The 14,533-nt window shown below is 47.7% G+C and overlaps 1 protein-coding gene across 1 annotated transcript in view; it reads right to left on the reverse strand.

The window, feature by feature from the left end:
- The window catches only part of FOXK2 (forkhead box K2), a 71,877-nt gene extending 58,331 nt beyond the window's left edge, over positions 1-13,546 (reverse strand). Inside the window, exon 1 of the mRNA XM_025999410.2 lies at positions 13,119-13,546. Coding sequence (XP_025855195.2) covers positions 13,119-13,531 — 413 coding nt within the window. The 5' untranslated portion in view covers positions 13,532-13,546. The remainder of the gene's footprint in view (positions 1-13,118) is intronic.
- Between the last annotated feature and the right edge of the window lie 987 nt (positions 13,547-14,533).

A 14,533-nucleotide genomic window follows, 5' to 3' on the forward strand; every position in this document is an offset into this window, starting at 1 on the left:
TGTCTCTCATGAATAAATAAAATCTTTAAAAAAAAAATTTAAACATTGCAGCAACTTAAAAGCAAAATTATTTCTTCCTTTACCTTAATACAAAATGTCCCTCCTAGGGCTAGGATTGCAGATATTAGGAAACATTTCTTTCTTTCTTTTTTTTTTTTTTTTATTTGAGAGAGAAAGTAAACAAACGCGAGCAGGGGAAGGGCAGAGGGAGAAGGACAAGCAAACTCCCTGCTGAGCAGGGAGCCCAATGCAAGGTGATGTGGGGCTCAATCCCAGGACCCCATGATCAAGACCTGAGTAGAAGGCAGACACTTAACTGACTAAGCCACTCAGGAATCCCAGGAAACATTTCTTTAACAAAAATCACTTTTATGGTCTTGGCTTTAGAGGAGGGCGATTTTAAAGAAAATAAAAACATATCGACAGCTGTAAGACCACTGAAGAACAGGGATCCCTGGGTGGCGCAGCGGTTTAGCACCTGCCTTTGGCCCAGGGCGCGATCCTGGGGATCCGGGATCGAGTCCCACGTCCGGCTTCCGGTGCATGGAGCCTGCTTCTCCCTCTGCCTGTGTATCTGCCTCTCTCTCTCTCTGTGTGACTATCATAAATAAATAAAAATAAAAATAAAAAAGACCACTGAAGAATTTCCTATTTCCTAATTCAAAGTACAGATCCTAACAAATTACTAATAGCCAAGACAGACTTATTACAAATGACAGTCTGATTTTCATGTAATTTTGCACTCAAGGTAATTTAGAAATTTTTTTTTTAAAGATTTTATTTATTTATTCGTGAGACACACAAAGAGAGGCAGAGACACAGGCTGAGAGAGAACCAGCCTCCATGCAGGGAGCCCGATGAGGGACTCAATCCCGGGACTCTGGGATTACGCCCTGGGCCAAAGGCAGGCGCTCAACCGCTGAGCCACCCAGGTGTCCCTAGAAATTTTTCCATACTTCTATTTCATTTTTTAAAAGTGAGATAATAAATTTAATTTTACTCAAATGTTGTCACATCACTAAATCCAAGAAAAAGAACTGCTACTATTTCACACTCAGTGCAAAATGAGAAAAATGAAAATTAAAAGGACTAAAACTTTCACTCAAAAGAACTGACCAGGGCAGCCCGGGTGGGTCAGTGGTTTAGCACCACCTTCAGCCCAGGCCATGATCCTGGAGACCTGGGATTGAGTTCCACGTCGGGCTCCCTGGATGGAGCCTGCTTCTCCCTCTGTGTCTCTGCCTCTCTCTCTCTGTCTCATGAATGAATGAATGAATGAATGAATGAATGAATGAATACATACATACATACATAAAATCTAAAAAAAAAAAAAACAAAACTGACCATCAGAAGTGACACCAGCAAAACAGGTAAGAACCTCCAAGTTCTCATTCACACACACACACACACACACACACACACACACACACACACACACAAACACAGAGGAAAACAAGCAGCAACTGTCAGAACCAATGTGTGAAAACTCTGCAAGGCAGTCAGAAGTCTGCAATCACCAAGTGCTGCATCAGGAGAAAGGCACCACGGAATGGCAGGCAGGTTTTAGATTCTCCTGCTCCTGCCTACCCTCTCTGGCAGGGCAGCAGCAGGCCTTGGTGTTGAAGCACAAACGGTCTTAAGCAAACACAGTCTCACAGTGGTGGCAGCCTGGTTTGCCAGTATGGGGCTGTTTTCCTGGTTCTGGGGTTCACATTTATTGTGCATATCTATTCTAACCTGTCACAAGCTACCTTAAGGAGTGACACAGGCACTCCCGTGGTATTTCATTTAATTCAGGCTGAAAAAGCTTGAAAACACTGCAAGTTGAGTAACAGCCCTCAGAACCTGTGGCAAAAGATTACAGTCCAAACATACATTACCTAAGGTAAAAGCTGGGGAGTTTCTCTGGGAAATTAGGCCACTCAAAAGTAACAGGTTGGGCAGCACGGGTGGCTCAGTGGTTTAGCCCTGCCTTCAGCCTAGGGTGTGATCCTGGAGACCCAAGAATGAGTCCCTGCTGGAGCCTGCTTTTCTCCCTCTGCCTGTGTCTGTGCCTCTCTCTCTCTCTCTCTCTCTCTCTGTGTGTGTGTGTGTGTGTGTGTGTGTCATGAATAAATAAAAATCTTTTTAAAAAAAGTAACAGGTCATATTAAGAAGTTCAGAATACCCCACACATGTCAAGGGCAAGATGCATGCTTACACAAGACCTGAGAAGACTCTGGGTTTCCACCTTGGGCTGAATCCTAGGCATAGTGCAAGCCTGATCAAGAGCTGAAGGAGGGGCCAGGCAAAGAGCCAATTTAAAAGAATGGGAGACAGGAGAGCTGCCGATGTTCAGGAAATCTCTGTCGAAACACCAGCTAAACACAAGATATGAAACAAGACTTCAGGGACTACGCTGTCAAGGAATAAAATATTTGCATTAATAGTTTGGATAAATCAAATCTGATTTCTAGAGTTACTATATCGTAATAGCCAAATGTTTTCAAAGGCACACAAAGAACAAGAAACAAATCATAAGGCACACAAAGAACAAGAAAGCATGACTTAGTCAAAAGAACAAAATAAATGAACAGAAACCATCGCTATGGAGCACCTGGGTGCCTCAGTGGGTGAAGCATCTGCCTTCCGCTCAGGTCATGATTCCAGGGTCCTGGGATCAAGTCCTACATTGGGACTCTCCCCCAGCTTGTGCTTTCTCTCACTCACTGTCTTGCTCTCAAATAAAATCTTAAAAAAAAAAAAGAAAGAAAGAAAGAAATCATCTCTGAAGAAGGTGAGACACAAGCCTTGCTAAACAGACTTTATTATTTTTTTTAAAGATTTATTTATGGGATCCCTGGGTGGCTCAGAGGTTTAGCACCTGCCTTCGGCCCAGGTCATAATCCTGGAGTCCCGGGATCGAGTCCCACATAGGGCTCTCTGCATGGAGCTGCTTCTCCCTCTGCCCGTGTCTCTGTCTCTCTGTCTCTCTCTCTCTCTCTCTCTCTCTCTCTCTGTGTCTCTCATGAATACATAAATAAAATCTTTATAAAAAACAATAATAAAATAAAGATTTATTTATTTATTCATGAGACACACAGAAAGAGAGGCAGAGACACAGGCAGAGGGAGAAGCAGGCTCCCCGCAAAGGAGTCCTATACTTGATCCTGGATCCAGGATCACACCCTGAGCTGAAGACACCCAACCGCTGAGCCACTCAGGCATCCCTAGACAAAGACTTTAGAACAACCATGTCACAGGTACCCAGCTTAATCAGTTGGTGGAACATGTGACTCCTGATCTAAGGGTTCTAAATTAGAGCCCCATGTTGGGTGTAGAGATTACTCTAAAGTAAAATAAAAGTGTTTAAAAAAAACAACCATGTTATCTTTCTCCCCCCAAAAAACATAAAAAACAAACAAAAAACCATATTATATGCTCAAATAACTAAACAAAAATGCAAAGAACTAAAGGAAATCAGAAAAATTACAAAGGAACAAAACAGGAATATCAATAAAAAGGCAGAAATTATAAGAAGGGACAAAACAATAATTCTGAAGTTGAAAAGTACTATAACTTTAATAAAAGAAGACTGAAAGGAGCTTTCAAGGGCTCATGGGACATCAGTAAGTAGACCAACATACACTATATGGAAGTCCCAAAGAAGAAAAGAAAAAGCAGCAGAAGGAATATTTGAAAAAATAATGGCCAAAAACATCTTAAATCTAATCAAAGACATAAACCTACAAATCCAAGAAACTCCATAAACTCCAAATAGTACAAACTCAAAGGACCCACATCAAGACATTATAATTAACCATCAAAAGACAGAGAGACTCTTGAGCAGCAAGAGCAAAATAAACTGTCACATACAAGGACTCTCAATAAGGTTAATGGCTAACTTCTCATCCAAAACCATGAAGGCCAGAAGACAGTGGGATGACACTTAAAGTGATAAAAATAAAATAAATTTAAAAATTAAAGCTCTCTACTGAGAATTATATCTGGTAAATCCGTTCTTCAAAAATGAGAAAAATTAAGACATTCCTCAATAAATTGAGGGAATTAACACTAGGCCTGCCCTACAAGAAAGGCCAAAGGGAATCATTCAAATGAAAATTATAGATCACTAAACAGGGGATCCCTGGGTGGCTCAGCGGTTTGGCGCCTGCCTTTGGCCCAGGGCACAATCCTGGAGTCCCAGGATGGAGCTCCGCATCGGGCTCCCGGCATGGAACCTGCTTCTCCTCCTGTGTCTCTGCCTCTCTCTCTCTCTATCATAAAATAAATAAATAAATCTTAAAAAAAAAAAAAAAAAAAGATCACTAAACAGTTACTCAAAACCACATGAAGAGGGTCACTTGGGGGGCTAAATTAATTAAGCATGTGTCTTCACTTCAGGTCATGATCTCAGAGTCCTCCTCCTGGGTTTGAGTTCCGCATCAGCTCCCTGCTCAGTGAAGAGTCTGCTTCTCCCTCTGCCCCTCCCCTGACTCGTGCTCCCTACACCCTCCTCTAATAAATAAAAATGTTAAAAAAAAAAAAAAAAGAAGAAGAAGAAAAAGAAGAAGAAGAAATAAAGATCTCCAGTGAAGGTAAATACATGAGAATATAGAAAAGTTAGTATTATTGTAATTTTGATTTGCAATTCCACTTTTTTCTACAGGATTCAAAATACAAATGCATAAAAAATTATAAATATGTTATTTGGCACACAATGTATAAAGATGTAATCTGTGACAACAACATAAAAGGGAGGAGGGGGGATCCCTGGGTGGCTCAGCGGTTTGGCGCCTGCCTTTGGCCCAGGGCGTGATCCTGGAGTCCCGGGATCGAGTCCCACGTCGGGCTCCCGGCATGGAGCCTGCTTCTCCTTCCTCCTGTGTCTCTGCCTCTCTCTCTCTCTATGATAAATAAATAAATAAATCTTAAAAAAAAAAAAAAAAAGGGAGGAGGAAGGAAATATACAGGAGAATTTTTGAGGTTGGTACCAATTCAAAAATAGATGGCTTTAAATTTAGGATGTTAAATATAATCCACATGGTAACCACAGAGAAAATATCTTTAAAATATACACAAAAATAAATAAGAGAATCACAACAGTTTACTACAGAAAGAAGGAAAGAAAGAAAGAAAGAAAGAAAGAAAGAAAGAAAGAAATCCATCAACTAAACACAAAATCAGACTGTTAGGAAAAAAATGAGGGACAACAAAACTGTAAGAACAGCAGAACAGCTGAAGACTTTCCTACCAGTAATCACTTTAAACATAAATGGATTAAACTCTCCAAAATACTTGAGACAAGAAATTTAAATATTTTTCTTTAAAAAAAATATTGATATTTACTCAGCCAATTCTCCTAGATCAGGCAAAGGCAATCCACACCACAACCCCATGAGGTCAATTCAGTAATATCCATGTTTACAGAAGAGAATCCTTGGGCTGAGAGATTAAATAGCCTGATCACATGGGGAGGAGACTCTCACCACCCCTGCCCAAGCAGTGCTATGACACCGATCCAGTAGTTTGATGAACATACACTGATGGGTGCCTGCGTTACTCATTTTTAGCTCACCCTCAATCTTTCCTTTGTGGAGAGAAACACACAGAAGGAAATAACAAGTAACCTGTGATTTGGTTCTTAAGTGAAAACCCGGGAAAACTGCCCTCTAAAGAACAGAGAGAGGGGACCTAAGACTTGACCTAGCACCTATTGGACACCAGGAACTGAGAGACCCTCAGTCTTCTCAGCAATAAAGTCTTTTTAATTTTGTTACTCATTTTTCATGTTTCATGGAGTCTTTTTATAAATATCTCTCTTTTATTTTTTCACAATTTTATCTTTTTTTTTTTTTAAGATTTTATTTATTTATTCATGAGAACACCCAGAGAGGAGAGAGAGGCAGAGACACAGGCAGATGGAGAAGCAGGCTCCCTGCAGGGAGCCCAACGTGGGACTCCAGGATCAGGCCCTGGGCTGAAGGCGGCGCTAAACCGCTGAGCCACCGGGGCTGCCCTCACAATTTTATCTTTTACAACAAAATTGCCTTACAGCTAATTAGTTAAGTGGCAAAAATGTTTGGAGTGAAAATACAGGACACAGGCAAAAATGCAGTATTGTTAAAATATCACCTACACACTCAAAATGCTACTATATACTGAAAGAGCAGAAAAAACATTAAGTGTCCAACTTACTTGTTTAGGGTTTTTTGTATCCCATCTGTTCAAGTAAAAGTCAAAAGATGAATTTCAAACTGCCAATTATTATGACAAAATACCATGAGAAAATGACATCTGACAGCAGTTTTTTGTAATGTGGTTGTAATGACATTAATGTCATACTCCCTCACATCATCAGTCATTTTTCAGGGGAATCAAGACCAAAAAAAAAAGGAACCACCCCACCAGAACAATTCAGTCTCTTTCCCCACATTAACTGTAAATGTTTTTACAATAATCTTAGCAATCTAACTAAAGCCAAAAAGATATGCCTGAGAGTACACATTCCAAGAGGGAGAACACTGGGCTACTTCCTAAAATACTAAGACCAATCATACAACCTAAATTTATAGAAGATGTTCTGTTGAGTGTACTTCCAAAACTGCAAAGGGAGTGATTCCACATCAGGCCTCTCCACCTCAGGCTTTTTAGAAAGGTGCCTGTCACTGAACTTGAAACAAATGTTTTGTTAGCTTAAAGATTTTAAGAGGGTACCGTATGTAAAAAAATTACTAAGATCCACTCACAATAGCACCAACTGTTATTATCAAATGCCATAAGATTGTGCTTGGCGGGGGAGGGTCTCCCTCTCCACTACTGACATCTGGGGCTGGATCATTATCTGGTGTGGGGGACCATCCTGTGCATTATGTTTAGCAACGGCCCTGGCCCACTAGATGCCGGAAGCAGCACCCCACTCCCAGTTGTGCCAACCTAATATGTCTCCAGATATTGCCAAATGTCCCAGGAAGGGAAGGGGATCCCGGTAAGAACCACTGTTGTACTCTAATATCTTTCACTGGTTAAGACACACACCCATTCTATCCCAAAAGACAAACTGCAGCAAAAGCCAAATAATGTCTAAAATCCCTATGGAATTCTCAACAGAGCACCAAACATACACTCTAGAAATTGATGGACGTAGGAAAGGCAGTTTTTTTGTTTTGTTTTTTTGTGTGTTTTTTTTTTTTTAAGAGTGCACTAGCGTGTGCATGGAATTAGAAAAGGGAAGGGACAGAGGGAGAGGGAGAGAGAGAATCTCAAGCAAACTCCAGGATGACCACAGAGCCTGACCTGGGGCTAGATCTCATGACCCCAAGATCATGACCTCAACCAAAATCAAGAGTCAGACACTTAGCTAACTGAGCCACCCATGTGCCCAAGGAAAGGCTTTCTAAAAAGTGCTTCCTAATCTCCCCATATAAGCACTTCCTGGGATGACAGCAGTTATTACCTTGTGGTGTTCAAACTGCTTCAAATCACAGAAATGGTGATGTGTGCCTTAAACAAGCCCTAGTATATTGTTTCATTAGCATATTCAAAAAATCTTCATCAAAAACTGGGACTGGAAGCGTGGGAGCTGACTTACTATATCATCATTATTTAAGATATTGTAAACTCCTCCAAAACCCAAACATAAAAGAAAACATGAGCTATGCAGAAATGTTAAACAGATAAGAATACTACCCAAGATGTTAATTTGCTTTCATTAAAAGTTTCCTTATTTTAGAAACCCTCTTCATTTTCAAAAATACAAAACAAAACAAAAAACACCTTTCTCCTCAGCAAAGCAAGAATAGTTGTATTTTCACAATGGAAAAATCTGTTGTTACTATAATAGTCTCATCTTCTGGAATATTTCCACCAATTATGCATGAAGCTTTGCTGAGCTTCTGCAACTCTGGATCTAGACATAAGTACTGGTAATGGGGGGGGGGGGGTCACGTGTGACTGGAATCCCATCACTAGACAGATGATCAGCACTTGAGAACGTTGACATAACAGTATCGTCCTAAATCAGGACTCAATGGGTACACGTATTTTGGATCTATACCAAGCGATGATGGCTCTGTGCCATTTCCAGGGGACACAAACACAGATGGGACTCAGTCCCCACACCAGGGAAGACCAACAGAAAAAAACCTGAGCACAAGATGATCAAGAGGGAACATCTCTCCCTTTCCTTAGCCTGACAGCACAAAGGGCCGGTGGCCTGCTAGTCCTGAGAAGAGGCTCCATGACCCACCACTACTAAGGGGTCCTGAGCACCACTGCCAGCCTGGAAAGCACTCCAGTGACACTACCGGCCTGCAGAGGAGTCCAGCTCCAGGTCCATGCTGCCTCCCAGAAAGAAACCACAGCCCAAGTTTCCAAAGTGTATGTGGTTCCTTACACTTCAAGAAGTAAAGCAGTTTTAAAAACTGAACTATAAACCACAAAATTCTTCAAATGGAGAGAGAAGCCATCCTTAACTTCCAAAACAACGGTTTGGCCAATGGCATTAATGAACAAGTATCCTTCGAATCAGACCACAAACAGGACATAACTTTTAACCAGTTCCCTTCCCTGACTTTGCACCTAAGGCAGAGGCATGTTTCCTTTTCAAAACCCTGAATCAGGAAAAGTTTGTGGTGATGCTTACATTTTGGAATGGAACAGAACCAGAACAGAGGCTTCAGGAGGAGGGCACACCAATGGACCTCTCCTGGCCCAGCCTGCTGGACACCACCAACCACATCCCACCACCTGTCTTTGTGTTCAGGTGCTAGGAGGAAGGGGCCAACTTCTCCCAGCTAAAGGAACTTCAAACTTCACTTACTCCAAGAGGCCCTAGATCAATTTGCTGCAGGCATGTGTGCGTGTGTATGGAGCTACGGGCAAGCTAAAGAGCACTGGCCGTTGGAACACTGCTGCCCTCGTGACACGTTTTCTGGCACATTAAGTCCTCATGGGCTCCTTCACACCAGGACAGGTGATGGACAAAACACATGCAAGCCCCTAATGTAGCAGGGACACTGACACAGGGCTAGTTGTATCATGCAATGTCAGACAGTTGTTATCCCAGGTTACACAGGAGAGAATATTCAAACAGGTTAAGTGGCAGGGCTGGAATCTAGCCGCAGGGTGTCCAGCTCCAGAGCCCCTCCTCACCGTCTGATACAGTCAGTACACATATGACCACCGCAGGTTACAAGTCCTCCCACACAGGCTTGTTTCTCAAAAGATGTTATAAATTCAAATTATTTTAAATCTAAACCATCTTAAACCACTCATTAAACATTAAAATAAACTGAGTTGGGGATCCCTGGGTGGCTCAGCGGTATAACGCCTGCCTTTGGCCCGGGGCGCAGTCCTGGAGACCCGGGATCGATTCCCACGTCGGACTCCCGGCGTGGAGCCTGCTTCTCCCTCTGCCTGTGTCTCTGCCTCTCTCTCTCTCTCTCTCTCTCTATGTCTATCATGAATAAATGGATAAAATCTTAAAAAATAAGTTTTACCACTGAAAGAATTACTACAGACTAAGTGAAGTGGAAGTTAACCGGGTTGTTGGGTTATTTTTAACTTAGTAAACTGACAATTATGTTAAAATAGATGCCCTGTGTTCTCAATATCTACAAATCAGTGATAAAATGTATCTCAATTTGGCAAATGAAAACATATTATAGCTTTTAAAGAAAAGCTCACAGTGGTCATTAAAAGCAATTCATTTGTACACTGGGCACTTTTCAAAGTGCAAAGCACCTCTGCCCCTCTACTATGCATATGCCATGACCTGTCACCTAGGCCTGGGTCCCGGAGCCCAGCAACCTTGGGTCCCTTTCTCAGCTTTGCATACAAGATCGTCAGTCTCAGGTCATAAAAGGAAGGCATCTCAACCAACCCTGCAGCCCTGGAACAAGAAAACACAACAGGCCTCACTAGCAGTCTACTCTGGTCTTCAAACAAGACATCCCCCACTGGATCTTCTACCGGGAACCCGGTCGACCTTCACACCTTGCCTGTGTCCACTCTGCATCCAACCAGGCCTCGGCCATGTCTCTCAGGGGTTCCTTACCCACTTCACCCTGGTGACCCACAGGGTCTCCACTCCTCCTAAGCCTACTCTTACTTCCATCCTCCTTACAACAGCCTCCTGCCTCACAAAGTTCTCACACTCTCACTTCCCCTCATTCTCCAGCCCCACACCCAGCCTCATTCCTCATCCTCCAAGAGGTCCTGAATGTCAAGGCCATGGCTCCTCATGGAACATGACATTGGTGACATCTGAGTCACTGCCCTTTCCTGAGGCCATCTCCCCTCCTGGAACTCTGCTTATTTCCCTCTGTTACTGGTATTCTCTGGGAATCTCAGTTCTGCCCCATGCCCATTTCTGAGCAGGACCACGTCACTGTGAATCCCTTCAGTTCTCTTCTTGGAGTCTTCGCCTGGCAAGCTCCAGAAGCCACTCTCTGCTCACCTCTCTTCAGTTCCCAACCTTCGAGGATGCTATCTCTGATTTAATGAGAAAGTCTTCAGATGTGACATTACCAAACTTAATCTGCAAGTTAAAACATGCCATACAAGAAGGAAGGAAGGGCTGTATCATGAGTGATTGGCAGCTAACCCAGCACAGGAACAAGGTCACTCTTCTAAACAAACACAAATGCAGTTTCAGGTGTTAAACAGCTTGCAGCAACAGTAAATTCAACGTGTTCTATTGGTTTGGCTTATTAGATAGTCTAGGGCCTTTCTGATCAAAAGTATGTCAAACTCACTTGACATTTCAAAGTATGTGAACAACTGTTAAAGAGTTGCTTATTTTTATTTATGAATTATACTTAGTTTGCTTCCATGGCAACAACAAGAGCAACAACACAGCCAGGCATTCCCGTACAGCAGATCTTCCTAAAACACTTTATTGCCCACTCAGGCACCAGACCAAGACCCTAGAAAAATAAGGACCCTGTCCTTAAAGACATTCTTCATTTTGTCACTGACCACACTGAAAATCCTCCCCGCCCAGGCCCAGGCAAACCTCACACTCCACAAGCAGGCCCCAGGTTCCTTCCAGGCTCGATCCCACCTTCTTCAGCACTAGGCTACTGGCCAGGGACACCCCTGAGGCCGCGTCCGCCTGCTCACTCCTAGGAGCACCCCCCACGCGCACACACACACACACAGGTGGCCCAGGGTTCTTCGACTGAGTCCACCCCAGAGAACTGCCCGCCCAGTACTAGTAACACCTGCCCCTCCAGTGAGTTAGACACTTCTGAAGAGGAAAAAGTTTGCATATCTGTACACACAGCCCCACATACTTGGCTGAAAATCAAGGATTTGTGGAAATCACCTGTTTTCTGGAAACCACACTCCCTGGCAGTCATGTGCATGCTCACACACTTGAGGACTCCAGCTGGGCCCACCAATCATCATGGAGAAACCATTTGTATTCAGACCTTACCCCAACCGTTTAAAATACAACACCCAACACACAAGATCATGATCCTCATCTTTCTCTTCCCCTTAAATTAGTACATTTGGTATTTTAATAAAACGATGAACCGTACTTCAAGCCCAAACTACTTATGCACTTTGCAAGTTTTCTGCATGTAAATTTCTAGCAAATACAAATACTAACTACAAATACAAATTCTCTCTAAAATCGGAATTGGACTTAGAAATCACTGTCATTCAAATCAGAGACCAACCACGGATCGCGCCTTTTTAAAATTTGTATGGGGATTTTCAATTCGGCGGACACATCTGCATAACGCCTCTAAATCACACAAGCTTTTAAACTTAGGCGACTTGACTTTTTAAACTTAGAACTTGAAAAAAAAATAAAAATAAAAAAATAAACTTAGAACTTGTAAAACCAACTTTAGTTTCAAGGAGGAGATTTTTAAAACGTCTCTTAACTATGTTTTACTAGTACCAACTGTCTTTTCACAGTTTCTTTCATGCCCCTGTATCTGTTAACCCCTCTACAGCAGACATGCAGGAAAGAGAGGTGCTCCAAAGTCCTACCAGTTACCCACGCACTTCACGCTCTAACAACGTCAAAATCCTTCTGTGAAAAAGAATCCCTGGGTCCCTAAGAAGCGCAGGGCTCGTGGAAGCCTTGGCAGCCCCGGACCTTCCCAGCGGCTCTGCCCGTGCTCAGCCCTTCTTCAGGGCTCACCGTACCCCTCAAAGGGGGTCTGATTTCTGCTTCGTCGCCAACAGCCAACCTCGCGTCCTTAGCGTGTCAACACGAACAGGCCTGGCCCATGACAATCAGAGAACTTCCCCTAAGAACTTCAAGACCCTCAGAGCAAAGACACAAAATCCTTTGCCGCGACACCAAGTTGTCTGTCAACGACCAAGTGTGGGGTCGGACAGCGGCTGCGGCGCACACCCCGCAGCCCTGCCACCCGCCCGGCGAGGCCTCAGTGGGCCTGGGAGCGGCGGGCGCAGCTTTCCGGCCGCCCGAGCACCGGAGCACAGCCCCGCCACGTACGAAAATCAGGGAATTAAGGAAAAGCAACAGCTCTTATCAGCATCCCCAGAAACTGAAAGCGGTTAAAAACGTGTTTGTGGACAAAGGCCGCATTTGCAACGATCTAGAAAGCAGCCCCTGAGGAGTAATTAGCATTTCCTAGACAGCAGCCTTGGTCGTTTTGTTTTTTTGCAAACAAAGTAAACGGCAACTTCACAGAACCAGAGGCGCAAGCGGAACGGCCGGGCCGCGCGCGACCCGACTGCCCCGGGGGAGCCCCCCTGACGGCCGCGCCCCCTCCTAACAGGTCCCAGCTCCTCGACGGCCTGAAGAGCAGAGTCGTGCTGGGAAGTGCCCAGTTTTCCCCAAATTTCTAGGTGCAGACTCTAGAGCGTGTCGGGAGGCGTCTGCGACGTGTGGGGCCGCTACCCCCACGGCGGCAGGGGAGTCCCTGCGGCCCAGAGCACATCTCCTCAGGCACCTCAGCGCGGAAAGGAAGTCTCCGGGCGGCCATGGGGGGGATTCGGATTCTGAGTCAAGGAAACGGAGGTTTCGGGTCGCGGCCGGGGCGCGCACGGGGGGGCTGCCAACGAGGCGGGGGTCCCGGGAAGGCGCGCCGGCCCACGCGGGGCCGTGGGGGGTCACGGGGGTCACGGGGGCGCTGCGGCCCGGGCCCACTCACACGCGCGGCAGCTGCAGCGGCGGCGCCCCGCGCCTCTGGAACACGCCGTCCACGAACACGCCGTTCTTGCCGAGGCAGCGCAGGTAGAAGTCGCCGCCCGCGTCGGGCCCGGGCTGCGCCGACGGCTCCGGGGCCGCCCCGCCATGGCCGCCGCCGCCCGGGGGCGTGAAGATCTCGAGGTGGCGCCGCGAGATGAAGCTCGAGTGGCCCATGCTCACGTCCACCGAGCCCTGCGACGAGTTGCGCCCGATGGTCACCGAGCGCTTCTTCATCAGGTACTCGAACTCGCGGCCCTCGAGGCGCGCCACGGCCCAGCCGCCCGGCGGCGACCCGCCGCCCGCGCCCCCGCCGCCCCCGGCCCCGCCGCCCGCGGGAGGCCCGCCCGCGCCCGGGAGCGCCGCGGCCGCCGCCATGGGCCTGCGAGGGCCCGGGCCGCCTTCCGCCGCCGCCGCCGCCGCCACGGAGCTGAGGGCCGCGCGAGGCCGCCGGCCGGCGAGCGACGAGCGGCGGCGAGGGGCGGGACACGCGCGGCGCGCTGCGAGCCGGCGGGCGCCGCTGACGGACGGCCGCGCGGGCCAATGGGCGCGCGCGCAGCAGTGGGGCTACCGCGGCCGGCCAATGGGCACGCACGCCGCCCGGGAGCCCGCACGTCCTCCGCGGCGCACGGCGCAGGCGCGGCCCCAGCGGCCTGGAAAACCCGGGGCGGAGCGCGGCCGGCGCGGGGCTGCGGGGGGCTGGCCGCGGGTCGAGGTCGCGGCGGGGCGGCGGCCGGGGTGGCGCGCGGGGGCGGGGCGGGGACGGGGAGGGGCGCTCCCGGCACACGGAGCTGCCCGACGCCCGCGGGTGGCACCGCGGACCCCCCCCCGCCGCGGAGCGCCGACTTGCCCCCGCGGGCCCGCGCCCACGGCTCGGTACACGAGGTCGGAGTGTGGAAGCGGCAAGCGGGAGGCTCCGGTCGCGGGCGAGCTGCGGCGGCGCCTGTCCGGCCGCTGGAGGTCAAGCCCCGCGGTCGGGGTGCGGGTCGCTGGAAAAGCCCGACTTTCAGGCAACAAACAGGCAGGCGGCCTGCCCCGACGTGCGCTTCGCGGACGCGCACAGGCCCGCGGAGCGCCCCACGCGGCGGCGGCACGCGTGAGCCTCAAACCCAGCGTCGCGCCGACGGGGAGGTGCTGGGGCCCCGCACGGATGCGGGTCCGCGGCGTCCTTGCACGTGGTCACACGCCCCGCGACGAAAAGCCGGGTCATGCCGCGCAGCACTGGTAGGGGCCGCACGGTCCTGAGAAGAGCCCCCACCCCCACCCCGGTGCGGGGACACTCAGGGCGCCAGCTCAGAGGCTGCTCGGAGCCATCGGCCTGCGTGCGAGGAGGAGGACCCGAGGGCGCCATGCGGGACGGCTCGGCGCGGGGCGCAGGCA

Source organism: Vulpes vulpes, chromosome 2 (assembly GCF_048418805.1).
Source record: "Vulpes vulpes isolate BD-2025 chromosome 2, VulVul3, whole genome shotgun sequence".
In the NCBI taxonomy this organism is placed as follows: domain Eukaryota; kingdom Metazoa; phylum Chordata; class Mammalia; order Carnivora; family Canidae; genus Vulpes; species Vulpes vulpes.